The sequence below is a fragment of the Talpa occidentalis genome, unplaced genomic scaffold, assembly GCF_014898055.3.
Source record: "Talpa occidentalis isolate TD23 unplaced genomic scaffold, MPIMG_talOcc4v2.1 talOcc4.9, whole genome shotgun sequence".
Classification (NCBI taxonomy): domain Eukaryota; kingdom Metazoa; phylum Chordata; class Mammalia; order Eulipotyphla; family Talpidae; genus Talpa; species Talpa occidentalis.
The window spans coordinates 18,149,161-18,177,127 of NW_023605305.1; the positions used below are offsets into that span (position 1 = coordinate 18,149,161).

Here is a 27,967-nt window from a genome sequence, read left to right on the forward strand (position 1 = left end):
GCTGTAGGGTCTGACTTAATTTGAAATTCAGGAAGGAGGGATGTCCTAGATGTCCCATCACAAATTAATGTTCTGTGTTGTGGAAGCCTCATTCTAGCTACTGTAAAGTATAATTTTATTACCTGATTTTCTGCTCTTTGTTCCCTTTGTTCTTATACCTGTTAGGGGGTTTCAGGAAGTGTGGGGTTTGTATATTTCTGAGTACTGTCATACTAGTCAACAGCAATTCAATCTCATCAGTGTTTTTCTTGTGTTCACTTGTGTCGATTAGTCTAAACTAAAAAATAACACAAAACCCAGAATGTTTGACAGAACATCATATTTAGGCAGTTTTGCAGCAGACAGTAGCAGTCAGTACAAAGTTGAAATTTAGGGAGACTACGTTAAATTTTATAGAAGAGAGATTTTCATTTGTGTGACATGTTCTTTTCTTTTTTTTTGTCTTTACAGGTTGCTATGGTGACAGACTATGGAGCCTTTATCAAAATCCCAGGCTGTCGGAAACAAGGTAGGAGCCTGTAACTTGAAATTCAGTCCTCCCATTTCACACTGTCTGCTGTCACTGCCACTCCATCCTAATTATAGGCAGTAATTTTGTTTTTATTTTTTACTATAGAAAGAAGAGTAGAGACAAGTGATTACAGTTTATTTTTAGCAGGTCTTGATTCAGAAGAATAGTGGTGTCTGACTTGGGGGGACGGTTGGGGTATAGCTACTTGGGTTCATTTCTGGAACTAGCTCCACCTCAGATTTCACCTGTGACTCTGGGCAAATCATTTGATTTCTTTAGTCTTAGGGTTTGTGGGAGAATGAGCTATTTTCTGAGACTGACATTGTGAGTTTCCTGGTTATGACACATGGAATGAAAGTAGTATTGTAGCCAAACATATATATCTCACCTGTAGATTGTAGTACAGCAGTATCACTGTGATTTCCTGGTTGTTATAGTGTACTAATTGTTTTTGCAAGATGTTACCATTGGAGGAAATTGGGTGAAGAATGAGGGCACACAGGATTTCTACACATTATTTCTTTCATCTACATGTGAAAATTTTTAAAAATTTTTTAAAAATTAAAATTTTTAAATTAAAAAAATTTTTAAACCACTTATAACATCTTTTTTTAAAAAAAAAGATTTTTTTTTTTTAATTTATTTATGCATACAAGAACTGGAGTATAGGCCAGAGATGCCGGATGGGAGGGGGGTGATGAGAGGATTCACCAGAGACAGAGTAGGGAGCAGAACAGGCAGATCCACAGAAATACACTGCTGAGGGGAGCAGTGGGCGAGTCAGGAGACGTCTGCTCTGCACCGTGTGGGTAGCTCCCTGGCCAGGGATCGAACTCATGCTTCAATGGCTGCAGATAGCTTCATAGGTTGCAGCTTAACAACCCTTGTGCCACCAGAGAGGCCCAGGACTTTCACTTTTTGCAATTTTTTTTTTTAAGATTTATTTATTCATGCATATAAGAACCAGGGTACAGGCCAGATGCGCGGGAGGGTGAGAGGATTCACCAGGGACAGAGCACGGAACAGAACAGGCAGAGTGACTGAAATACACTGCTGAGGGGAGCAGCAGGCGAGACAGGAGAGGTCTGCCATGCCATGTGGCATTATCGCCAGCCGGCTGGGATCGAACCAGTGCTGCAGAGGCTGTGGACAGCATCACAGCGCGGCGCTCAACCGCCTGCGCCATCAGGGGAGGCCCACACTTTTTGCAATTTTTTTTTTAAATTTTATTTTTATATTCCCCATACAATTACAACCCCCTTACTTTTTGCAATTTTTTTAAAAAAAATTTTCTTTAAAAAAGTCCAACATCTGGTCTTTGGATAATAAATGCATGCCTCTAGTCTTGGAGACTACTATGCTGCAAATTACACCATTAGAAATGGCTTGCCAGTAATTTCCAAGCTAGCAGTCAGCAATCTGTAATAAAGTTTCTGATTTTATGTTGGCTGGGAATTAATGAGGTGGAACTCATCCCCATCCTTATAGGGCATGTACCTCTTTTAGTTTGAAGACAGATTTTCTTGTTAGTGTACTTGCCATAGCTGCCAGTACCTGAAAGACTCATCCTTACTTGAGCATTTTTGTGACACTTTGGGGACTATGTGGGGATTAAAGGCCGCCACCTTCCAGCAGTCAGTCTTCAACTCACTGGAGTCCATACCCTGTCACCTGATGCCTCAGATTGTGCCGCCAAGCTTACAAGCAAATCTATCAGCCTGACACCTGTGCTGAGACAAGTCTTGAAGGGAGAACTCAGGAAACCAAATAATTAGGTGGAAGCTCTGTGAATTCTAATCTTGGGCACTTCGGTAGATTTATTGGATTACCTGAGCAGGTGACTTTCAGAGAGACAGAAAGTTGATGAGCAGTTGTCCTATAATGTATTGTAGCGTCTCTATCCTTAAAGTCCCACTGTGAAAGGACTGAGTTATAAAATGTCTGATTTCCAGATTTTAGCATTTTTGATTCAAGAAGTAAATTCTAATTTGAGTTATTTTTCTCAGATTTCTTTTCTCAGAATTCTTTAACCTGTACTGAGGTCCTTTCCTACTGTTCAGATATAAACTAGATCTGCTTTCCACTCCCCTAGTGTTGTCCAGCAGAACTTCAGGTGATGAAAGATAAGTTTTATATCTTTTCTGGTGTGTTTCTGACACTAACCAGTTCTCTAATTCTCTGGACACCAATTGGGAGTCTGACAATTCATTTCTGACACCATCTACCTGGAGTTAGTATCATATCCCACAAGTTACAGGAGCTCAGTCCCACAAGACTGTTGTCACTTTAGATGCCAGTTGCAAGTCCCATACCACCTGTTCTGACTAGTTCATACCACCACCTCTGACTAATTCTGAATCAAAGGTTCTGATGACCCCCTCCTCAAATTTGATAACTTGATCTAATGGCTGACAGAACCAAGGAAGACCTTTTCCTTATGTTTACTGGTAAAGGATACAATCAGGAACAGTGAAGTGGAAGAGATTCATATTGCAAGGTTTACAGTTAATATACTGCTGGTGGAGTGTCAGGGCCTAGTACAGTGCCTGAGGTATAGTGGATAGCCAGTAAATCTTATTAAATGAATTCTAGTCCCAGCTCCACCATTTACTATTTTCTTCACTCTAGAAAACTACTTAGTCCTTGTACCTTAGTTTCTGTATCTGTAAAATGGGAATAATGTGCATATTTTAGAGTTTCTTGTCCAACATCTTATCCTTGGATCCATTTTTGCTACAACTTAGTGAATGTCTAGTAAGTGTTTGAATGAATCCATAATTCCAGCAAGAGTAATGTGCTTGCTTTATTGTCACATACCATTGATTGGAGTTAAAGAGGGAATTCAGGTTCCTCAAGTGTAAAGGAGACTTTTTGACAATCTTGGCTGCTGCTGTCCTCTAATTTGTTATATATTTGTCTCTTTCCTTTATTATCAAGATGTAAAAAAAAAATTAATGTTGAACTTAACAGAGTTGGGAGAATATTTTTAAGGTAACTGTACTAGGCTACCTCTGTTTTCCTCATGGTGATTATGATGCTAGGTGTTTCAAAGTTGTGAGAATTTTTTTTTTCTTTTCCAGCATACATTGATATAGGACTCTTTCTGTTTAAATGTCATGTTGGGTTTATTGAACATTTTGATGGACTTGATATTCCCTTTGGGCATTTATGGCTTAATGTCAGAAATGCAAGCACAAATTGTTCCCTTCCGTGTGGCATGATGAGCAAAGTATTCTTTCTGTTTTGGTTTAGAGCATTTGTTATAACAGAATTAGACGTGTTTCCACTATTGTGAGGAAATAATCTTTTCTTTTTTTTAACTGGAAAGATAACACAGATTAATGATAAAAGGAAAAAATATAGTACAATATAGGAGACGTCACAGACACATATTTAAATTACAGTTCTTGCTTTATCAGCTTTGTGACCTTGGACCATTTTCTTTAATTCTAGGCTATTTCCTCATGTGAACCTATGTCATAGGGTTGATGTGAGGATTAAATGAATCTGTAACTATCCTATGTCTAGTGAGGTACAGAGTGAGGGGGCCTCAAATTTTTTTTGGGTGCCCTCTGTCATATACATTTAATCCAACTCCTGTTGGTGTATTTGGATAACAATAAACTACCTTCCAAGAATTCAGACTGTCTTCTGATGGTAAAACTAGTGATGAATCCTTCATATAGAGTATGAGATTAGCCATTGATAGAAATATGCCAAGTAATTATCTGTAAATCTGTGACGGAAGAAATGGGAGCACTCAAGACTTTGAAAAAAAAAATCTGGGTATAATTCCAGGGGAAAGGGATAAAATTGTAATTTAAGATACTAAAATCTAATTGATTGTATCATTCTTCTTTCTAGGGTGAGATTATATGAACAGGAATCTGAATTTTCCCTCTAAGTTTCAATTTGACTAGTCAGCTCATTAAATAAACTATCACAGGGTATGGGGGGAGTAAGAGGTCTAACTTCATGAATTTTACAGAATTTGGCGATTATGTTAAGTTAAAGATGTGGAATATATATTTTATATTGATAGAAAAAATGTTGGAGGCCCCATAGTTATTCAGAGAGATAGGCTATCAGCCTCCAAAATTTTAAGGTAGGTATGTGAAGTAGGTATGTGAAACCCAGTGACTGTGGTCAGAGAAAGCATGGACTTCCAGCTGGAGTTCCACACAGAAAGGGCAGGTACTTTAAATCATAAAGGTGTGCAGACATCCCTGAAGATGCATGTGGTGGGAGAGAAATTGAGAGGAAAAAAATAAAGGTTAATAATTCTAAGCAATTTCAGGGAGGGTATTTACATTTGACATCAATTTTTGTTTTACTTACCAGTTTTTTCCTTTGGTTTAGATTCCTGATCTATGTTCTTTCAAAATAATTGTTTATTGTATTCATTTCCCCCCAAAGACATATAATTTTCTCTATTATTACAACATTGGAAAATAAGTAAAATAAAAATTAACTTGTAATCTAACTTAGGATAAATAACCATTGTTATAACATTTTGGATCATTTCTAATTTTTAGAATTTGCTTTAAGTATTTGTAATCATACTATACAATTTTGTGTCATTATTTGGTGATTTACTCTGGAAAATGCTAGTTACCTACAGTGTTTGACACATAAATAAGCACTCAATAAATATTTACTAAAGAAGGAGTATTCACATGTTTTTACATAATCTTTTGAACTTTGTTTTTATACCATGCTATGCCATAACTAAACAATTACCTTATTTTTGGATATTAAATTAATTCTCATTTTTTTGTCATAGAAATATATTGAATAGGGGTCTCCCTTATGGCCTAGGGCTTAAGTCTCAGCGCTATCCACTATGGCCTGGAAGCTAACTTACATATGGTGCAGCAGACCTTTCCTGTCTCACCCGCTGCTCCCCTCAGCAGTGTATTTCAGTAGATTTGCCTGTTCTGCTCCCCTCTCTGTCAGTGGTGACTCCTCTCACCTCCCCCACCTCTGGCCTACACCCCAGTTCTTGTATGCATAATTAAATAAAAATAAATTAAGAAAAATACTTAAAAAAAAAAAAAGGAACTATATTGAGTATTTTGATGTAGGTCACTTTCCTGAATGCATAGAGCTTTTCTTATAGATGAGATTATTGTCTCATACAAATTCCCACAAATAATATGGATCAAATTAGTTATTAGTCAGAGATTAGTCAGAACTGTTAGCTTCAAGGAACAGAAACACAGTCCAGATTAACTTTGGCCAATTGACTGGCTTGGGTCGCATAAATCCAGCTTCATTCATAGTGCTGTTTATAACATCAGGACTATCTATTGTTGGTCCTCTTCCCTCTGGTTGTCTCTTGCCACCTTGGTAAAAATGGGAATTGATAATTTTTCATAGTTTATAATCCTGAAAAAAGTCTTAAGAAGGGTGATTTAATTTAGTGACTGTGTCTGACCCTGACCCAGTCCATGACTGTGGCCAGGGATGGAGTACCTTGATTGACTGACTGCATCATGTGCCCACACTTGAGAGTTCGGTTAGCTACAACCAAAGTCACATGAATGGAGCAGATTATTTTAGAATGTAAGGTGGTTTTCCTAAGGACCTTGGGTAGACATGAAAAGAACGTTTATTTTAAATATTTTATTCAATTGTTTTATAATTCTATAATTTAATAATTAATTTTAAATTTAAATATTTGTGACATTCTTGTTAGACATTGCTAAAAATGATTTCTAAAAATTTCACTAAGTAGCAATATTTCTTATTTTACTAATATTAGGTTATGTTAGCTTCTAAATATTTTGCTAATAGAGTGAAAATAACATTTTGTCTATATTTTCTTTATTCACTTTCTATCATAATTATTTCCTGTAACTATTTTAAATAGTTGCTTACTCTTTCATTTGATAGATTTACCATAGTTTACCAAGCTGCTTTCAATTATCGGTCATTGAAGTAGTAGTATAGTTTTAAAAAATTGTAGGTTATAATACTGCAAATTTTTTTTATGTTCACAGACTTTTACTTGTATTGAATTTTTTCTTTTGGAAAAATTCAACATGATATTTTTGCATCAAAGATATAAAGATCTCTATGCCCTTTGCTTTCAAAGAATTTTACCAACTTGTATTTTTACCAGTATTATATATTTGTTATATCACATCTTTACTAACATTGAGTATTATTTAAAGAATATTTGTTGGTTAGGTATAAAAACAATCTCAAACTGTTTTAAATTACAGTTTTATTTTTTTATAAGTAGTGCAGATTTTTTTTTTTTTTTAAGATTTATTTATTTATTTATTTATTTATTTATTTATGCAAGCACTGGGTACATTCAGAAGTGCGGGAGGGCGAGAGAATTCACCAGAGCCAGAGCAGGGAGCAGAGTAGGCAGACTGAAGTACACTGCTGAGGGGAGCAGCGGGCAGCAGGGGAGGTCTGTGAGCCATGCGGGACCCTCCTCTGGTGGCCAGGGAGCAGCTGGGGATCGAACTGGCGCTGCAGAGGCTGCGGGCAGCTTCGCAACCCAGCGCTCAACCACTGCGCCACCGGGGAGGCCCTAAATTACAGTTTTAAATGAAAGATATCAATGAATCCCCAATTCCCATCATCTCCTTACTTTATTAATTAGAATATAAATACCAGACATGCCCTGTACTGCATCTTATTTCTTCTTTTTGTTCCCAGGTCTGGTCCATAGAACTCACATGTCATCCTGCCGTGTGGATAAGCCCTCTGAGATAGTAGATGTCGGAGACAAAGTGTGGGTGAAGCTAATCGGCCGAGAGGTAAAGTTCGGTGCAATTTTTATGTTGCTAGGAAAGATTAGGAGAAGTTGGGATTTTTTTGGTATTTTATAATGGTGAGAGTGTATATATGTTATTAACTGTAGCTGACAACCTGGTTTTCAACGTGGCAACAATCTGTCCTGAACTTAAACCTCCTGGCTATCTGTCCAGCACACTCAGAAGAAATGGTGTGAACTGCAGTAAATGTGGTACAATAAGTACATGTTGGTAAAACTTCCCTTCCTGAAATTTACCTAAATAGTAGTGGGAAGAAAAAAAAAGATAAGAACCAAGAAGAAAGAAGGAAACAATCTATGGGACAAATCTTCATTATAGACTTCAAAGAATACCTGCCAACTATACTTCAGTTTTTGAACCAAAACAAAAAGGACACAGAATTTATAGTCATTTTTCCTAAATACCTGGCACAATGCACTATGAGGGAAGTGAAAAAGGTCTGAAGGATCTGTTAACTGTTGAGTGTATGAGGGCCGTGGGTGTGACTTCACACCATTCTTTCTGAGTTTGCAGGACAGATAGCCAGGAGGTTTAAGTTCAGGACAGATTGTGGCAACGTTAAAAAGGGGCCTCCCTGGTGGCACAAGGGGTTAAGATGCAGCCTATGAAGCTATCCACAGTCACTGCAGCATGAGTTCGATCCCTGGCCAGGGAGGTGACCCACATGGCACAGCAGACCTCTCCTGTCTCGCCTGCTGCTCCCCTCAGCAGTGTATTTCAGTCAATCCTGTTCTGCTCCCCACTCTCTGTCTGGTGAATCTTCTCACCCCCCCAACCTCTGGCCTGTACCCCAGTTCTTGTATGCATAAATAAATAAATCTCAAAAAAAATTAAAAATGCAAATACTGTGTGACCCAGCAATTCCATTTCTTGGTATGCCCAAAGGAATTGAAAGTAGGGTTTTGATGAGATATATGTATACCCTTGTTTTTAGCAGCATTATTCACAATAAATGGAAGCAATCTAGGTGTCCACAGACTGATAAATGGATAAGCAAGATGTGATGCATACATATAGCGGATGATTATTCAGCCTTTAAAAGGAAGAACATTTTGCAATAGGCTACAACAGGAATGAATCTTGAGGACATGATGCTAAATGAAATAAGACAGTCACTAAAAGATAAATGCTGTTTGATCCTACTTACATTGATATGAGGTACTTAGAATAGTCAGAACCATGCAGACAAAATATACTGATGGTTGCAGGGACTATGGGGGAGGGGAGAACAGAGACTTCTTCTTTAATAGGCAGAGTTTTGGTTTCACAATGAAAAGACTTACGGGGGTAGAAGGTACTGATGGCTGTACCACAGTGTGAATGTACTTAATACTCCTGAACTGTAAAGTTAAAAATGGTTAGGTAGTGGATTTTATGTTTTAACACTGTGATGAAAAAAAATGAGATGAAGACCATTTCCTGAAATTCTGCCATTGGATCTGCCTATTGTGCTTATAAGCAGCCACTTCCTAATACACACCCTTAGCCACTACAGGTGCTTAGTGTTTGTTATGATGATAAAAGCTTTGATTTTTAGATAATTCTAGATGAGAAGCACATCTAAATCATGTTCTTTGAAGTTTTGGTGACTTTGCTTTTGTCTTTTTCAGATGAAAAATGATAGGATAAAAGTATCTCTTTCCATGAAAGTTGTCAACCAAGGGACTGGGAAAGACCTCGACCCTAACAACGTTATCATTGAGTAGGTAAAAGGTTTGGAAATCCTCTGCCTCTGAAACAGTAGAATGTGGTAGTGAATCAGGCTGACCTGGGAAATTGACCATTTATAGACCTTGTGCTTTAATGATTTATGTTATCTTTGTGCTCTCTGGTTTTTAGAGGTATAAAGTATGCAGTTCTAAGATGAAATGCTAAAATACAAAGCTCCCAGCATAGAAATGAGATAGCCTAGGTAGATTAGACTATAAACTGGTAGTTCGCTGCCTGTCATCTTGTTTAAACAGCCTAATCCACCAGACTCACCAAAGTCATCATACCTTGGCAAAAGATGCTATATCCTCACAAATGATAGTTTCACAATTCCCTGCAAGGGAGGCGTGGATGACTGAGGACCCTGCATACACAGATGGTAAAAGAATCTGACACAGAGTCACCAAGGTCCCAGCCCTGGGTGGAGATGTAAGATGCTAATGAGACATGTAACGTGAAAGAGCATGTAACCTGTCTGCACATGCCCTAGTGCAGCCCATTCAAAACATACTCCAGCACTGCTCCCCTCTATCCCATTCTGGTAAAGAAACTCCTGAAAATCCTTTCCTAGCTCACTTCAGGGAGCGGACCTGAAAACTTTCTCTTTTGGTGCTGCCTTTCTCGCGTTTAAGCATGAAGCCATGTCTGGATGTAATCTGTCTTGCCCCATTGCTAAATTCTTTTATAAGGAGTCAGAATCTCTAAAGAAGACTCCAAGTCTGTAACAGAAGTGCTCCATCAGTGGTTTTATTTCTTCTTGTTCTCTTTCTGCTTTTGCTCTTTAACCTGCTAGCCAACAAGCATTCATGAAGTGCCTGTTACTTGCCCCTCTCCTGACTGTAAGGCTGAAAAAAGGTAGAGACCATGTGGAATGGTAGGTTAATATAGGAGCAACCTCTAGCAGAGTTTAAACTCTTAAATCTTGGGATACATTGTGTTCAGAAAATAATACCTTTCTGTTATTGGTTCTTCTAACCTTTCATTTGGGAATTTGCTCTCTGTCTCAGAGTCTTTCTTGAATATATGTATTGATTTGTAGCTAGGGATTCCTAGATCCCTAAGAACCTATAAGGGTGTCTTGGGGACTTAGAAACTGTTTCCAGTGTCTCTGAAAGCCAGCCAAAATCATACATTTATCTTTGAGTTAACCATTCCATTATTTTGTTGTTTTGATGATAAAATATTACTTTAAAAAAAAAAAAGTGTAGAAGAACTGGGGTGTAGGCCAGCAGTGCGGGCACAGGGTGTGGTGGTGAGAGGATTCACCAGAGACAGAGTGGGGAGCAGAACAGGCAGATCTACTGAAATACACTGCTGAGGGGAGCAGCGGGTGAGACAGGAGAGGTCTGCTGTGCCATATGGGGTAGCTCCCTGGCTGGGGATCGAACTCAGGCCGTAGTGGTGATGGCACTGAGACTTAAACTTAGGTCACCAGGGAGGCCCTATTACATTGTTTATTTCACACTGATCAGGTATTCTCAGTGCAGCTATGTTATTGATTAATTTCTTTAAAGATTCATTTATTTATGCATACAAGAGCTGGGGCACAGGCCAGAGGTGGGGGAGGTGAGAAGACCTACCAGAGAGAGAGTGGGGAACAGAACAGGCAGATTGACCGGAGATATTGCTGAGGTAAGCAGCGGGTGAGCCAGGAGAGGTCTGCTGCGCCATGTGGGTTGCTCCCGGGCCGGCCGGGGATCGAATTCATGCTGCAGAGGCTGCAGACTGCTTCATAGGTTGCGTCTTAACCCCTTGCGCCACCAGGGAGGCCCCTGTTATTGATTAATTAAAAAAAAAAAAGAATAGATTATATTTGCATGGGATCTTGGTGGTGAAAAGTTTGGAAACCCTTATGTTTGCTAGTTCTGAGCAAAATCACTTTGGATATGAAGGATTTTACCTAAAAGAAAGGGAAGTGACACTTATTATTTATTTGTTTGTTTGTTTATTATACAAGCACTGGGTAAGTCAGAAGCGTGGGAGGGTGAGAGAATTCACCAGAGTCAGAGTGGAGAGCAGAGCAGGCAGACTGACAAAGTACACTGCTGAGGGGAGCAGGGGGCGGCAGGAGAGGTCTGTGTGCCATGTGGGACCCTCACCCGGTGGCTGGGGATTGAACCAGCGCAGAAGAAGCTGCAGGCATTTTCGCAACCCAGCGCTCAACCGTTGTGCCACCGGGGAGGCCTGGAAGTGAAATTTATTAAATACATGTGATGTACTAGGCATTTATGAAAGGCAGTTTACATACATTAGTGTATATAGTTCTCATAACCTACAAAGTAGGTAACAGCTCCATTTTACTTTTCCTTCTTTGTCTCTTCTCCCTGCCAAGGCCAAAATAAAAGTCAACATATAACATTACCTTGTATCTCTGGCCACATCTATTAAGTGGTCCAGTGTATCTCTGGCCACATCTATTAAGTGGTCTATTAAGTATCTTTTTTGTTAAAGGCAAGAAGAGCGGCGGAGGCGGTCGTTCCAGGATTACACTGGACAGAAGATCACACTTGAAGCTGTCCTGAACACCACCTGCAAGAAGTGTGGCTGTAAAGGTAAGGCAAAGCCTCTGCCATTTCAGACTTACTGTCCTTGTGGACAGATCCTTTACTGGATGAGAGAGGCAGCCTGGTATGAGTTTAGCTAACCCTGTTTTTTAGCCCAGTGATGGCCTCACTTACTCATGATGTAAGTCTTGTTGGACTTACATCAGAAGATCATGGCTTATGCTTTTTCTGTTTCCTTTTCTGAATGCTGCTGCCCTGCCAGGTACTATACCACTATTACTGCCACCACCACCACACCCCATTCTCCCTAGCTGATGCCTACAATGGCAGCATCCCTTGTACTGTCTAGAGGAGTAAGAGTGTTAGATTATGAGAAACACTCTAAATTTTTATCTCTAAGGACTGTTATTTCTCTGCTACAAAATTGAGCAACTTGGAGCTCTCCTGCCCTCCTATGACTGTGCAGATGCCTCTTTTTCTTTCTCCTTTTCCTAATAAACCTGTCCTTTTAAAATGTGTGCGGGGAATTAAGCAACCTGGAAATACATTCCTTAAGGACACAAGTCAGCCTCTTTCTTCTGTATCTTTATCTCTTGTAACTTCAGAGTTCTGGACACAATGTCCTTTTTAGTAATAAAGAACACAGGCTAGTCACTTTCTTTAGCTGTTTCCTCAGGTTTCCTCTCATCTTACTCAGATATTAAAGAACTCTTTCAGCCTGACTTCCCTTGTTGGTGCTATAATGGGAGGGATAGCCAGTGTCTCATTTTCAGAGTGACCTCAATTTGTACTCCTCGCTAGGCTTCTGTTTACCATGATGTCTTGATTTTTCTACAAATGGTAGCACATTTGTGTCCTGGTTGAGATTGTGGGGCAGATTTAAGCCCCTATTTATCATTAGTGTAGAGGGGAAAAGGGAACATAAATGAGAGAATACTTCCTCATGAGGAAATGTGTGAACATTCCAGATATTTGGAAGCGATGCTATATTCCCCATCCAGCTTCTGGACTCAGAGTTGAAAGTAGTTTACATGTGACTTTGATGATCTCATCAAATCCTCTGTGCCCCTGAGACAGGATCTATAACAAGCACAGACAAAACCAGCTCTGTAGCATCTGTTAAAAAGCCCCTTAATAGCTTTGTAGCCTCAAGAAGAGTGGGGTCTTCTTACCTTCAACTTGCGTCCACCAGGTGTTACATGAGGCAGAGAATAATGAGAGATGGAATTTGACCTAGTCTGCAAAAATCAGGCCAAAGGTGGTTGGTTCTGCTATATCAGAGAAATAAAGGGGAGGGAGGCATGAGACCAAGGGTAAGTTTTACTTTGTTGTTATCTGTGTGATCTTGAGCTCCTTCTCTACTTTAGTACCTCCTATCTTTTGCGATGCACTGTTGGATTTCATGATCTCTAAGGCCCTAGCCAGACCTGGCAATCTGAATATTGGGTACCCCTCAATAAGGTGATTGTGCTTGTTTGTGTTAGCTTGTATGTGAGTGCCACCTTCCCGCCAGCTGCCTAAGACCTGTCTTCCTAAGAATTACCTTCCTATAGGGCTTGGCCTGCCACTCAGCTTCCTCTGCTCAAAATGCTTATCTCTGGAGTAGCCTTTCATTATCAAGAGTAAGTTCCAAATAGATCTTTAAAAATGACAAAGCTCTGCTGCTAGAAGAAGGCAACACAAACTTGCATCCTCACTTCCTCTGCCGTTTCCAAAGCAGTATTGGTGTTTCCCACAGTTTTAGGACTAGTTCTAGTTTCGCTATGATTGCTTGAGCAATGCCGCCTTGAAGTGACAGAAAATCTGCTCTGCATCCAATAGCTGCTCTGAATGAACTCAATAATTCCTCCCAAACCAGCTAGCCCTTTTCAGGAGCCTCTGGGGAAGACTGCCCAACTGAGAGGAAAGAATACTTCTTCCTTACCTTTTCTTTTTTCTACTTCTCTTCTGCAGGCCACTTTGCAAAGGATTGTTTCATGCAACCAGGTGGAACCAAATACTCCCTGATACCTGAGGAGGATGAAGAGAAGGAAGAGGCAAAGTCAGCAGATAAGCCTGATCCCACGAGGAATTCTAGAAAAAGAAAGAAGGTAAATGTCATCTAACTTATATTGCATTTATCAATTTTTTTTTTGAGTTTTAAAGTTTAAGTGTGCTTTTTGCAGAAATTTTTGAAATACTTTTTTTTTTTTTTTAAGATTTTATTTATTTATTTATACAAGCACTGGGTACAGTCAGAAGCGCGGGAGGGTGAGAGAATTCACCAGAGCCAGAGCGGGGAGCAGAGCAGACAGACTGACGAAGTACATTGCTGAGGGGAGCAGCGGGCGGCAGGAGTGGTCTGTGCGCCATGTGGGACCCTCCTCCGGGTGGCTGGGGAGCAGCCGGGGATCAAACCGGCGCTGCAGAGGTTGCGGGCAGCTTCACAACCCAGCGCTCAACCGCTGCGCCACCGGGGAGGCCCGAAATACTTTTTTTTTTATTAGAGTTTTGTAGTTTTCAACATGCTATAGTCCTTTTGCCTGATTGGTGAACTTTATTCCCAAGTATTTTATTACTTTTGATACTATTATAAATGGAGTTAGTTTCTTTTTTCTTTTCTTTTTTTTTTTTTAAGATTTTATTTATTTATGCATACAAGAACTGGGGTACAGGCCAGAAGTGTGGGAGGGTGAGAGGATTCACCAGAGACAGAGTGGGGAACAGAACAGGCAGATTGACTGAAGTACACTGAGGTGAGCAGCGGGAGAGACAGAGAGGTCTGCTGCGCCATGTGGGTTGCTCCCTGGCTGGCCTCATAGGTTGCATCTTAACCCCTTGCACCACCAGGGAGGTCCTGGAGTTACTTTCTTTTTTTTCTTTCTTTCTTTTTTTTATTTTAACATTTATCATTTAAAAAAATTTTTTAGACTGTATTTGCTTCCTCCCACCCCCTCAGATTGAGTCCCCATAGAATTTCCTTCCCCATGGCACCCATGTACCATCACCACAGTCTGTGCTCCTCCCTCCCTTCCTCTGATCCCTCTCCCACCTCCTCCCCTGCAGTATGTCTCTGGTTCATAATTGTCTGTTTTGGAGTTACTTTCTTAATTGTCTTTTCAGATTGCTCATTGTTAGTGTATAGAAATACATCTGATTTTTGTGTTGATTTTGTATCCTTCAACTCTGCTGAACTCATTATTTCTAGCAGTCATTTTGTGGAATATTTAGGGTTTTCTATATCTAAGATCATGTGTGCAAACAGGTAATTTTACGTTGTATTAGAGCTAGATTTTTAACCGATTTCATTTGTTCCAAGAATTTTTCTTTCTCTTTTAACCTTTTAGGGGATAAAAGGTATTTGTTTGATTCCCAAAGCAGTTTTGTGGCTGTCTCATTTCCATGGATCTTCGGTTAAGTTTTCGTCTTGCTATACTACTGGTGCAATATTAGTTACAGCTCTGTTCCTGAATCTGCTTTGAGATGTGTATTTCAGTTCACAAAAAGTAACGAAAGATCTGCTAGGCATGAAGCTCTTTATGACCTGCTTAGTCAGCCTATTATTATCTTACTCTGTTGCTGTTCTCTTAGTAGAGGAATGGTCTGATGAACAACGGCAGCAATAATCATCATACCTTATTATATTTAACAGTACCTTTGTGTCTATGAACTCTTAACTCATGAATTCTCTTTGATTAAAAAATTCTCTAGGGAGCTAAAAATATTAAAACATACCTTGAAGCCCACTGTTTTACCAGGTTGTCATCTAGCATCATGGTCTTTTCACCTCAGTGTTAATCCCTCCATTATCTTTTATGCCCTATATTTGTTTAGTATTTAACAATTTACAGAATACTCTTACATTTTTTATTGTATTATCCTGATAAAACAATAAAAGTTGTTTTATAATACTATATTTACTTTTAATAGTGAATGAAGCGGGGGCAGGAATAAGAGATCTTCCTAATTCTGAGTACCTCCCTCCAACTCTTTTCATCCAACTTTCATATATTGAATGTATGTCCTTGTCCAAAATCTAATGTACATTGATTTGGGTCCATGATAATTTTTGACCTAGTATCTGAAAAATATAATTAGGCATAATTAGAACAAGAGGAAACTGCGTTAGAGATGGAAATGGATACTAGGTGATTGGTAATATAGGAATAGAGGGTTTTGTTGTGAAGCCGTGGATAATTTTCCATGAACCTGTGGTCTATGCTTTGCTTACCTGTTTTAGTTAATCATGTTGTCATCATGGGTCTTTCTGAATCATTGCTATATTATGAGAAAACATGTGTCTCATGGATCAGAGACAGGATAGTAATTGTTAGTGGCAGAGCCTGAACTCAGGTCTGGATCTAAACTAGATGGTGTTTGACACCAACCAGGGATCCTTAAAGCCTCAGGATCCCTGATCTCTGACCTAACAACTATAATAAGAGACAAATTAATAAATGGCTATTCCTGGCTCTTCAAACATACTTAGTAAATATTCATTAAATGAATATACTGTGTGGATACGGTACCTTTTTTGATAAGTTGGCTCAGATTTAGAGCCAGGCTCCACTACCAAATATGTTTAGTTTGCATCTCCTACTACTGCTTTGTACAGGTACATATTCTCAGTCCTATTAAAAATCTATGTGTTATCTGATCTCCTAATTAGTGCTATCTGTAACTAGGGCTCACTAAAGTGTGTTGTAGGTGGTAAAGTTCAGTAAATATTTGTGAGTTGATTAATTAAACCTTTTCATTCTGGTTTGACCATTTCTAAGCTTTGGTAAACTGGTTCTTTATAGGCAAATTTTAACCAGGAGTCACTCTAATCCTACTTCCCAGAAACTAACCCTGAGAATCAAATCATGTCTTTAGAATCAGTCATTTCTCAAGAATAAAAGAATCAATCATTTCTCAAGAAGAAGGGAAAAAGAATAAGTGCTTGCTTGTTGGATTTCTCACCAAGTCAGTGCCTATTGGTTGGGAAGTGCTAAGTTAGGTGCTGCCTTTAATAGAGAGAGGGCTAAAAAGAACATCCTCTTTGGGACCCAGCCTGAGTCAAATCCAAATTCTACCACTTGGGCAAGTCACTTCATCTCAGTCAACCTCTCTAAAGCTAAAATTTTCTTTCCTGAAAATACAGGGATACCTATGGTCATTTAATAGATTTGACTGTGATGTTAGATTAAGTATGTGTACCAGCCAGGTACTGAGTGAGCTGCTCTTATTCCCTTCTCGGTTTTTGTTTTTCTCTTACACTAGGCTTCTGCTGTTCTGATTCAGAACTGTAGACACTGTGGGTGGGCTAGCTGCTGTAGTAGGGAGTATGTACTTTTCTTAGAGAGCATTGATACTTTTCAACCATGCTCCTCCTGCCCTACCTGCCTTGGGCTCACACCCATGAGCCATCTTTTTGATCAGTTATCTTGTTCCACAACCCCCTTGAATGCGCTTGGGGGGTCAGAAGCTCACCATCCTCTCTGGCTCAACTTTCTTCTTGAAATACAATTTCCTAAGTGATTTTTCTTTGTTCTGTAGCTCAGGGTTAGACACATGGTGAAAATGATGCCACCTGCTGGAAAACTAGATTTCCTTTGTTCAAGTTGTAAAAGAGCTTGTGCATGAAAATTGAGGTCTGGAGTGCATGTACCAGCATGCCAGAGTTCTATAGTGATTTCTTTTTCTCTTTCCTCCTCCTGAGCCTGCATCTTTGAGAGAGTGAGCAAAGTGGAAATAATGTCAAACTCCAAGCTAGAAAATGCAACATTTTTGTCACTTGAGCCTTGGTCAGTCAATTCACTTTACTTCTCTGAGGTGCAGTTTTCTTATCTGTAAAACGAATGCAAATAATTTCTTAATTTTGACCTTACCAGATTATTATTATAAGATAAGGGATACAGAAACCTGGATAAATTAAAGTGCTACTTGGGTATAAAGAAGTATTATTACTCTCCTTCTTCATTTATCCAGGCTGGGCCGGGCTTGAGGGAAATAGTACAGACTTTGCATTTGCTTATTTACTTTCCCAGGACCCTGCCCTACCTAAGGAGCAGAACCTATGAGGCTCCCAACCCCAAATATTCTGTGGTGGGTGTTCATGACCTTGCCATCAGGAAGATACAGCACCATAAGCCAAACCAGTGATTTGCCAACCCTCAGCTCCTCCCAGCCGTGGCTCCTGTAGCCTGGTAATATGGGGCTGGGAAGCTTTGTTCCCCTCTCTCTCTCTACTCCTTTGGAGACTTCAAAGAAGAGTTTTAGTTTAATCTCCTTCTCAAAACTTTGATTTATATAATACAGATATTTAGCTAGACTGTCAAAACATTGTGGGAATTCCCAAAATGAGAGACTACTACTTCTGGCTACCACTGAGTACCTACCATGCGTCAGGCGCTGCAGTTAGTACTTAACTTGTTTAAGCCCTAATACCATCCTTTGAAGTAGGTATTTATTATTTATAATTTACTGTAAAGAAAACTGAGGTTCAAAAAGTTAAGCTTCTTATTCCAAGTCACAAATTAGTAAGTGATGACACAGTTGGAATTTGAACATAATTCTATCCTATTCCAAATTTGTTGCTCTGACCTCCATACCATGAAGCTTGCCATCATCCTATAGGAAGAGGTGCCATGTGCTACAGAGGAAAAATCCGAAAATTTCCAGTCATGTAATCTACATGCAGATCCTGATCCTGCCTGTAAGATCTAGGGCAAGTGGCTTTCACCTTCTTAAGCCAGATACTATCTCATTAAATCTTCACCACAGCCATGTAACATAAGGGCTGTCATCATCTCTGTTAACATTTGAGGAAACGGCCTCAGTGAGGTGAACTGACTTACATCCAAAGTTACAGAATAGTAAGTGGCAGAGCCAGAACTCAAGTCTAGGTCTAACAGCTGGTTCGGTATTTGACACCATTTCTCACAGCCGACTCGTAAGGCCTACTCGTAAGGCCTGGTGTATCACTCAGGCAGACTTACAGCTCTCAGGACGCTGCTTGGATCCTGTAAGAAGAGCAAGAGCTTTGCCTCCTCTGCTCTCTTTCTCCTTCTATTATCTCTCTTCCTTCTTAGAAACCTTATTGAAGCTATGTAAATACGTGAAATTCAAGGAAAAGTTTTATGCAAGGCTTTAAAACTGTTGAAAGCACTCCATAGAGGCCTGGGAAACTGCGACCCATTCTTTGTATGAGTTTATGCTGTTACTTTGGCATTATGGTGAGAAAATTCTGAGCTTTTTTTCTTTATTATTATAATCTTCTATGAAGTTGTTATGATGGCTAGAGATGATAAATATTCAAGGGCAATAGGTAGATCTTCATTAATCGATGGTAATTATTTCCATGGCAGCGGAGTCTAGTAGAAATTAGACTTAGGACTCCTAAATCTATTGCTCTTTCACTATGGGGCATGTAAGTCACTGTTTCTAGATAGACTAGGTGATCACTGAGGACTCCTTCCAGCTTTAATTTCCTGTGAAAGACCCCTGTCCTTTCTTTCCATTCACTTTATTCCTGAGGTAATACTGGTTGCTAGTTTGTGTCTTTCCCACTGTTTTCTTTATGTTTTAATAAAGATATGGGTGCACATATATATATACACATTGTATGGCATGCATGCATGTATGGTGTGTAATAAATACACACATAGTTATAAGTTAAATACACTGGAATCTAGAATACATACTGTATTTTTTTTAAGATTTATTTATTTATGCACACAAGAGCTGGGGTACAGGCCAGAGATGCGGGGGGGTGAGAGGATCCACCAGACACAGAACAGGGAACAGAACAGGCAGACTGAAATACACTGCTGAGGGGTACAGTGGGCAAGACAGGAGAGATCTGCCTCGCCATGTGGGTTGCTTCCTGACTGGCCGGGGATCGAACTCGTGCTGCAGAGGCTGCAGATTGCTTTATAGTGCGGTACTTAACCCCTTGTACCATCAGGGAGGCCCTGTATTATGTCTTGATCTTTTCACTTAATTTGTTTTGGGCATTTTTTTCTTGTCAGTATTGGAAGGTTTCATTTTTTCTTTTTAGTTAGTGCATTATAATGTATTAAATGGTCCCCTATTGATCACATGCCATTTCAAAAACAAATGTACATATACAATATTGAGTTTTTAAATTTTCTTTTCAGGAAAAAAAGAAAAAGAAACACAGAGACAGGAAGTCATCTGAGTCTGACAGCTCAGACTCCGAGAGTGATACAGGCAAGAAGGCGAGGCACACATCAAAAGACAGCAAGGCAGCAAAGAAGAAGAAAAAGAAGAAGAAGCATAAGAAAAAGCACAAGGAGTGAGAGTGGAAAGAGCAGAGGGGGTGGTTGAGAGAAGGAACCAGGAGACGTGTGCCTTGAAGCCCTGGCTCTTGGAAAGACTCGATAGTGAGATTGTAGCCTCCCACCCCATTGACTTCCCTCCCATGACGTGGCATCCCTCATGCAGCCGGCAGGTTTGGGAGTTAGATGCCAAAGGCATCTGCCTGAATAAGTTGTTTCCTTATCACTTCTTGTCCCTTTGCAATTGACTTCTGCAGCTCACCCATTCATTCATCCAACTTCTTAATTCAGCAGGAGGTCCTATTACCCTCTCCAGCTGCCACTGCCAGAGCCAGATTCCTGCAAAGGAGTCCAGGCTGGAGCCACAGGTACTGCTGTGGAGGTGAGTGTGGCTATAGGTGGAGAACAGAGTGATCAGCCCTTCCCTGTTGTCCTGCCCTGGGCTGATTGGTGAGTGACCTCTGCTGCATCCAACATGATGGCAGAGAGAGGCTGGCAGTATGAGGGGAACGTGGTGAGAAGTGGTGCTCACTTTTTCCATTTCCCATAATGATTCTATGCTAGAAATGACCGCCAATGGTCACAGCGAGAAAACCATTGTTTGCAGTGACTGAGCTTGTGTGTGACATTCTGCCTGACAACTCAAGCCAAAATCATTGCTTTACTTTGTATTTACTACTGTGTGAGTCCATTGGTTCCATTTCAGGTGTCTGGTTACATTCTTCACACTAAATGGAAATGTGTTTGGTTCTAAACTTACTGAAAGTTTTTATTACTATAATCTTCTTCTTGGATTATTTATAGACTTAATGGTCACTGAGTTTGAATCTTCGTTGCCTTGGAGAGAAATCCAGCTGAGGTACAGAGCCAGAGGCACTAGCAAGTCAGAGTCCACCTATAAACCCTTTCATGGCAGTGATCAGGTGACCTCTCCCACCAGAGCTAATTAGAAAATCAATAAGAATTTATAACCATGAGTAATGACCTGTGGCATAGGTGGGGTTTTTGCCAATGGTTATTTTCTACCACCAAAGCCCAGTCCAAAGCATCCTGTATTCCCTGTCTGCATTCTAGAAAGACACCACAACATTCCACAGAGAAAAGCAACTAACCACACCCAAGAGCATTCAGTGGGAATGGGCCTGAAGTGACAGTTTAGTAGCCAAGGGGAAGGAGCCTGGGGAAGGCCTGCCACTGCCTGATAATTCCAGATTGGACTTGCTCATTTGGATCATAGGTTGGGGGCAAGTGTAAAGGCAAGGTGTAGGTACAGCTCTTTTATTATTGAACATGTGAGGTGATCAGCTAACTACCTCTGTCTCTGAGACTGTCCATTTCAGTCTCTCAGCTAGTGCTTCTTTCTGAGTGACCTGTAGGCAGTCACTTCTGATCATTTTCTGACCACAGAGAAACCAAAACTCCCAGAGTTGTGTCACCAAACGCATAAAGGCAACTGGCTGGCCTTGGCTTTGTTTATTGACCTCAGAGCACCCTTTGGATGCAGTTAAAAAAAACAAATATACATAATGGGAACTGGAACTGGATCCATACTGGCGCCAACTGACCCCAGAAGAATTCTCCAATCGAGGTGGATTTATACAAAATGCCAGAAGAAAAAATGAGGCAATCTGAGTCCAGGGGTAGCCAATTGGCAGAGTAGCTTTCAGTGAATGCGCCGGCAGATCATTCCTCTTTCTCGTAAGTGCGAACACTAACTGCACTGCCATGGGTGAGTGTCTAAAAGGAAAGACAGGCAAGTTAGGGAAAGAGAGAGGACAAGAAAGGTACTCAAAGCACTCATTCCAATATGGAGGGCCCTCTACCTTCATCCTAGTTCTCTTCATTTCTTGACCACCTACTATGTGCCAGCCATTTTACATATTTTCTTTTTTGATACCTATACCGAGATAGGCATTGTATTTCCTCTTTTCCTCTTTTAGAGATTTGGGGAAATGAGCTTGAAATAGCCCAGATTGTTTCTATTTCCTATACATCATTCCTCTCACTTCATTTTAATGCACATAGCCAAATAAGTGACTAATATGTCCAGAGACTCTTGGAGAGGGACTGTGCCAGTTCACCAACTCTCCATTCTTCTCTAACTGAGGACAGTGCCAGGAGCTCCACCATCTAGTGTTGCCACAGTCCTGTTTACCCAAAGAGTATCTGGTCCTGCCTATCACAGTCCCATCAAAGTCCCCCTGCCCTGTGTGAGTGCATCCACATAATGTGGATGTATGAGGTGAGCAGGTTGTACTGATCCAAAGAGATCTTCAGTGAAGACGCCGAGGCGAAAGTCAGGTGCTCTACAGAGTTAGGAGGCACAGACTGCGGCTGGCTGCTATCCCTGCCCCTGGGTCTGGGGGTGTTACATCAAGGCTACATTTCCAACAGACAGATCTGCCAGCCTGACTGCCACTTCCTCTCCAAGTTTTAGTCAGGCACTTGCAGTAGGCCAGACCTGGAAAGCACTGAGAGCAGGTGGAGCTGGAATGAAGTAGAAAGGACTTCGCTGTCATAAGGTCCCCCACCAGTCCACAGCCACTACACAGAAAATTCCTACTGGATACCACCCAGCCCTGTCTCTGCCCTCCATAGTCCCACCTCCCACTGCTGCTTGACATTTTATAGCAGACTTGGCTGAAGTAGTAACCAAATTAAGTGAGGCTCCGATGTTGCCCATCTTACCAGGATGAGTTTTCCATTAGATAGCTCCCGCACAAGTGTTGTCTCTTGCCCATCCCACTTCTGTAACTGAACAAGTTTGCCTCCATCCAGTGTCACAGTGGTCTGTGGAAAGAGGGTAGGGGTCTGAGCTGTGATCTGAGCTAGGATTGAGGGATAGGATGGGGTCTGGTCACTGGACCATGAAGGATTCAGACTGACCCAAACTAGGACCACAGCTCAGACAGCCCACCTCCAGCCTCTGCCCCACTACTGCCTGGTGAGGGAGGCAAGTCAGGCAAGGCAGGCAGTATGGTGGGGCTAGACAGCCTGACTCTGGGAAATGCCACCGGCCTCACAGTGGGCACTTACCATGTACTCTAGGTGATGTCCATAACCACAGACCCACTAAGATAAGGCCAGTGTGTACTGGCCTATGTTCCTGAGAAAAGCTGGAAAGAAGTCCTAAGACTCTGTCCTCCACACATAATGTCTAAAAGGCCCATGGGGTTGGGAGATACTGGAAAAAAAGACTTCGTGCCTGCCCTGTAGTCCTGTCTTCTTGGTCCATGTGACCCATGTCACCCATCATGTGACCCATTCAGGTGACAAGTAGGGTAACAACTGCCAGGTCCTGGGACTGGATGCCCTTGGAGTGTTCCACAGCCCTGTTCCAATGCCCACTTAGTCTTTTGAGCACTGCCAGGCTGCATCAGCTGGTTCTCAGTTGGCAGCTCTCCCAGATCTCTCTTCTCTAGGAATTTGGGGGCTCTAGGCCAGGCTAGCAGACCCTGACTGAGCAGGGTTCAGTAGGAGAATCTGAGAAAGTTGGGTATGTATGTGTCTGTGTTTGGGGCCAGATGTGGTAGTGTATGTATCCTTACCAACAACTTATACCTCATTATAATTTTAAGATTAGGCACAGCTAAGCCAAAATTGGGGTTCTTGCCCTGAATTTGGGCTAGTCCAAGGAGGTAGAGACATGGTGGGACGGCCACCTCTATCCTGGTAGGCTGCCATCTTTGAGTACCATCCCAGCCCCATTCTCAGCTTCCTGTGTGATCCTGGCATGGGCTCCAGCTTCCTCCACAAGGAGACCAGACCCCACCTATTCTTCCTGGGGCTGCTCTGAGGAAGAGGGAACAGAGACTGAACGATAAGTTCTGGTGGGAGGATACTACTGTAGAGGTCCAACACCCTTAGCTCTTGTTCATGCCTGGCTCACAGACTAAGAGGCAGGCTGCCAAGACAGCCATAGCAGGGTGACAGGCTCTAAGACTGGGGGTGGCTGTCCTCTCCCTTATGGGGTTGGGGTGGGAAGTAAGGCTTGGTAGAAAGACACTATAAACACTCACACAGCAGTACCCCATCCAGATCATAGCTCTTCCTGCCTGTGGCCTGGCAGCATTGGATATTGTTCCATAGGGTCACTGGCCAAGCCCCAGGGGGTGGAGGTTGGAGAAGAGGAAACAACTGAGTAGATCTTAGACTTTTGTCCCCAGTTATATCTTTTGCTGCTGGAGACCAGGCTGACTGCTCATGCAATAGAGGGCCATGACTTCCCCTGGGCATCATTCCTAAAGTACTTGAGGCCACAGTCTGGCCACATAACTCCCCTATCTATGGAGGAAGAAGAATCCTGGAGCTGTTGCATGTCATGCACAAGGTTATCCAGCTAGAGCTGGAGTAGACACTGAGGTCAGAAGCACATCCGGACTTTGTGCTGCCCACCCCAGAGAAAGCTGGTAGATGCTTCCCCAGAAGGGAGGGAGGAAAAGAAAAGGGTACAACTCTTGTGCTTTTAGTACCTGGGACATTCTAGCACTGCAAGGCTTTATGGACTTTGTTCCCGCCTATCCCCATAAAGCCTGCCCTCAGAGTGCAACAACTGGGTGCCAAGACTGCCACCCTATTACCCACTGAGGGTCTCTAATCTTCTATCCATGCCCTGTACCCCTCCCCTGACTCACCTTGACCTTCCTGTCATCTGCTGTGGTCTCATCAAACTCCACCCCCAGCTTGAAGCTGATCTCCGTGTTCTTGAAGGTACTCTGTGTTTTTAGGGTGATAGTGTCCCCGTTCACTTCAATGATTGTGGTAGGCTTGGTCATGTTGGCCACCTGTCTGGTGGCAAAACCCACACCTGAGGACAGACAAGGTGATGAGTACCTGTGCTAGAGTAGACAGGCAGGCGCCAGGTCACCAATGAACCATTCAGCACTGAATACCAGGAAGAGGAGCACAAGAACTCAAAGACTACATGGTCTTTTTTTTTTTTTTTTTTTTTTCCAGTCTTCCTGTTAGCTCTGTTCGTTGAAGAGACACTATTGATCTTATTAAACAAGTGAGGAAATTCGACATACCGCAGGGGCAGAGCTAAGATCAGAATAAGCGAAATGCTATTAAGTGCTTTCTATAAGTTAAAAACTGTTTGTGCTGTCTCATGCCAGTCTTCCCAGGAGGGCTGATGTTCTCATCTCTGACAGATGCAAAATCTGAGATGGCGTTAAAGCCTAGGGTCACAAACCTGGAATTCAAGCAACTGTGTTAGTGCAGAGCTCATGTATAACTGCCTTGCTATACTGCCTCCAGAGCTGGGGCACAGCGCATCCTTCCAGGGCACCTGAGCAGCTTTCAAGCCACAGGCTGAGAAAAGAAGAGAAACGTGGGCTTTGCCTTCTAAAGCCTTAGGAACAAGAATGTCCACCTTTGGAAGTTTTTACCTTGACATGCACTGTGGCTCCTGTCCCTGTATATGGCAAGAAGACATTTTCAAAGCCTCTTAGCTATAGCCTGGCAGGTAGGCAGAAAGGAAGTGTTTGTCTCCATGTATAGATCTAGGAGAGGCCCACAGTACAGTCTCCCGATTCCTAGTTACAGGCCTGCTGGTGGCTTCCCTCCTGACCCAAGCATGACTTCCCTGGGTGCAGGACAAAGCCCTAGTGTCCTGCAAGCATGTGAAACAAAGAGCTTTTAGGCCAAGCCTTCGCCCCTTCCAGCTGCGGCTTCCCTTTTGCCTTGAACCTTCTTTAATGGCTGCCCTGCCCCTGTGCCCCCAGCAGTCCTCCAGGGCAGATGTGAGGGAGGAGGCCACCCAGCGTGATAAGGTGGTGGGTGTGTGTGTAGTCCCCCCAACATGCTGAGCTTGCGGAAGCTAGGTACCTAGCTTGTGCCCCACATGGTTGGTTTTACTTAATGCTCATGTGGTTCTGTTATCCCCACTTTACAAGAGAGACTCAGAGTGAGGTGACTTGTCCAAAGTCAAAGAGTAACTGATTGATCTAGATTTGAGTCTGGGCTCCAAAACTTCACTACTCCTCCCCATCAACTGCCTCCCAGTATGTATTTCATTCCTGCCCTAAGGCCACCAGCCGTGCCTGTGATCCCCAGTAGTAACGAAGCTGCGTCTCTTTGCCCCCTGAGAACATTTGGTCTAAAACAAGAGGGGCGAGGGCTGCCTTTGCAGCTGTGCTGCTGCTGGCCCACCTGCCTGGCCAGCGAGGGACTTGGCCTTGCGCCATGCCATCAGATGAGTCAGGCCAAATCCACTCACCAGCACAGAGCAGGGCCTTGTCACTGAAGGAACAGGGCTTACTGAGCGGTGTGGAGTGAGACTGAGTCAAGAGAACCTAAGACTGAAAACGTCAGTTTTGACAATTGAGGTGACTCAGGAAGAGCTAGGTTCTACTTAGAAATGAAGCTGAAGCTATTAGAGGCCCGTGGGTCTCTCATCCCTTCCATTTGCCCAATGAGAAAAGCAAGTTGGGTGGAATCTCAGGCCCCTGGCCAGGTTGGGGCAAAATAAGGGAACGAGAGGTAAGGCTAAGCAGCTCATTCCAAGGATTCAGTCCAAATGTCTGCTGTGGGAAGCTTATGAGGAAGGCCTGACCCTGGGCATTCCAACTTCCTGAGCAGATGCGCAGGACCCCTGTGCCTCTAAGAACAGCTACCTTCCAGGAGTCAATGATGACCGGCATGATGCCTAGCAGAAGGTAGGGGCAGTTGAGCTTTAGCCTCAAAAGCCAACACTGGCTGGCTTTCCCTGTTTCAGGAAAGGGCTAGGGACAGAGGTGAGCAATGCAGGGCGTAGACCTTCCCCTGCTGGGGTATCTGCCATAGTCCAGCCCCTCTTCCTTGAGGAAGGCATGGAACCTAGCTCACCTATAAAGAGCATTTCGGTTTTCCCTGTCCCAGCCTGGAAAACTAGGATAATGTAGTATTACCCTCTATCTAAGCCCAACTAGGAGGGGACGGGCTGAAGCCATTCATTAAGCAGTTCCTCCCCCTCCCAGCCCTAAGTTTTCACATATCAATGCTGCTATGGAATGGATATCACAGGCTTCTACTCGCACAGGGTCTCAGTTTCCCCATCTGTCAGCTGGGCACTACTATACATGAATCTTCAGGGACCTCACCTCTGAGAGTCTTTGTATCTTTATTCCTATCCCAAAACCACACCCTTCTAGTCCAAAGACTCTACCTGCCTTTAACAAGTCTTGGCCTTGCTCCAGGACCCTCTGCTGCACCCTGCAAGTTCAATAGCTTTCTCCGCTGAACCCCTTCCCGAAGAGTAGCTGAGCCTTGGGTTGTAGCTGGTAACAGGGACCTCCCGCCCCACCCTACCACTAGGTTCCCTGCCAGCCAGTCAAAGCTTGGTTAAAGTCCCCGCAGAGCAAGGTCAGAGACTGGCCGGTGAAAAGGAGGGCATCCACCAGCCCCAACCCCGGTCTTACCCCACACGGGCCGGCAGGGATTGTCGCGAACTCTGTGGGTCCCGCCTCACCTCACCTCCCATCACATTTCCCACTTTGCGCTCGCTGGTGTGTTTCCTGCTTCCTCCAGCCACAGCACTCCTGTCTGCAGCGCTCCCTTTCCTGCTCACGGTCTCGAGTTCCCGAGCCCCCAGCTCCTGTTTTCCCCCCTGGCTAGCCTCCCCGCTTCTTCCATCACTGCCCTTCTTGAAGGGAACTGCCCGCTTCGCCCCCATCAAGCAACCCTCCTGGAGAGCGCTCGCAGTCCCGGCACCGACAGGAACCGCGGCCTCTGAGCTCCGCCTGGGAACCCCTCCGGCCAGCTGCGCACCGCGGGAGCCCCCTCCAGGCAGTCCCGACCCCCGAGCAAGACGGCCGCCTCAGCGCCCCCCGCCCTCTGCTCCCCGACCTTGACCCAGCAGTCGCGCAAGGTACCAGCCAGGGTTGGAGCGCGCGCCGCGATGGGCACGTGGCACCCCCTCCCCAGCACCGCGTTCCGCGCCGCGCTCACCGAGGGACTTCATGTAGTCATCGAAATTCTTGCTGTCCACCAGCTTCCAGGTGCCCGCGAAGGCTTCCACCATGGTGAGGCTGCGCGAGGCTGAGAGGAGGTGGCAGGGCGGGCGCGCAGGGACTCCGGGGCCGGCGCCTCCCGGCCCGCTTAGCCGCTTTAAATAGTCTGTGCATCACATGAGGAGGCGTGGCTCCCGTGCCCGGCTCTGGAAATAGGAAGCCCCGCGCTGGCGCTCGCCCTCCCCCAGCCTCGCCCCCC

The 27,967-nt window shown here is 43.0% G+C and overlaps 2 protein-coding genes across 2 annotated transcripts in view; one reads left to right on the plus strand and one right to left on the minus strand.

Moving 5' to 3' along the window:
* The window catches only part of ZCCHC17 (zinc finger CCHC-type containing 17), a 36,145-nt gene extending 15,608 nt beyond the window's left edge, over positions 1-20,537 (plus strand). Inside the window, exons 3-8 of the mRNA XM_037498594.2 lie at positions 451-508; positions 7,187-7,287; positions 8,916-9,007; positions 11,467-11,567; positions 13,473-13,609; positions 19,640-20,537. Of these exons, the coding sequence (XP_037354491.1) occupies positions 451-508; positions 7,187-7,287; positions 8,916-9,007; positions 11,467-11,567; positions 13,473-13,609; positions 19,640-19,801 (651 nt within the window). The 3' untranslated portion in view covers positions 19,802-20,537. The remainder of the gene's footprint in view (positions 1-450; positions 509-7,186; positions 7,288-8,915; positions 9,008-11,466; positions 11,568-13,472; positions 13,610-19,639) is intronic.
* Positions 20,533-27,837, minus strand: FABP3 (fatty acid binding protein 3). Its single transcript, XM_037498593.2, has 4 exons — positions 27,707-27,837; positions 24,415-24,587; positions 22,469-22,570; positions 20,533-21,517 (listed from the first exon to the last, which is right to left on the minus strand). The coding sequence occupies exons 1-4, from the start codon at positions 27,777-27,779 to the stop codon at positions 21,464-21,466; spliced, it is 402 nt and encodes a 133-aa protein (XP_037354490.1). The 5' UTR covers positions 27,780-27,837; the 3' UTR covers positions 20,533-21,463.
* Between the last annotated feature and the right edge of the window lie 130 nt (positions 27,838-27,967).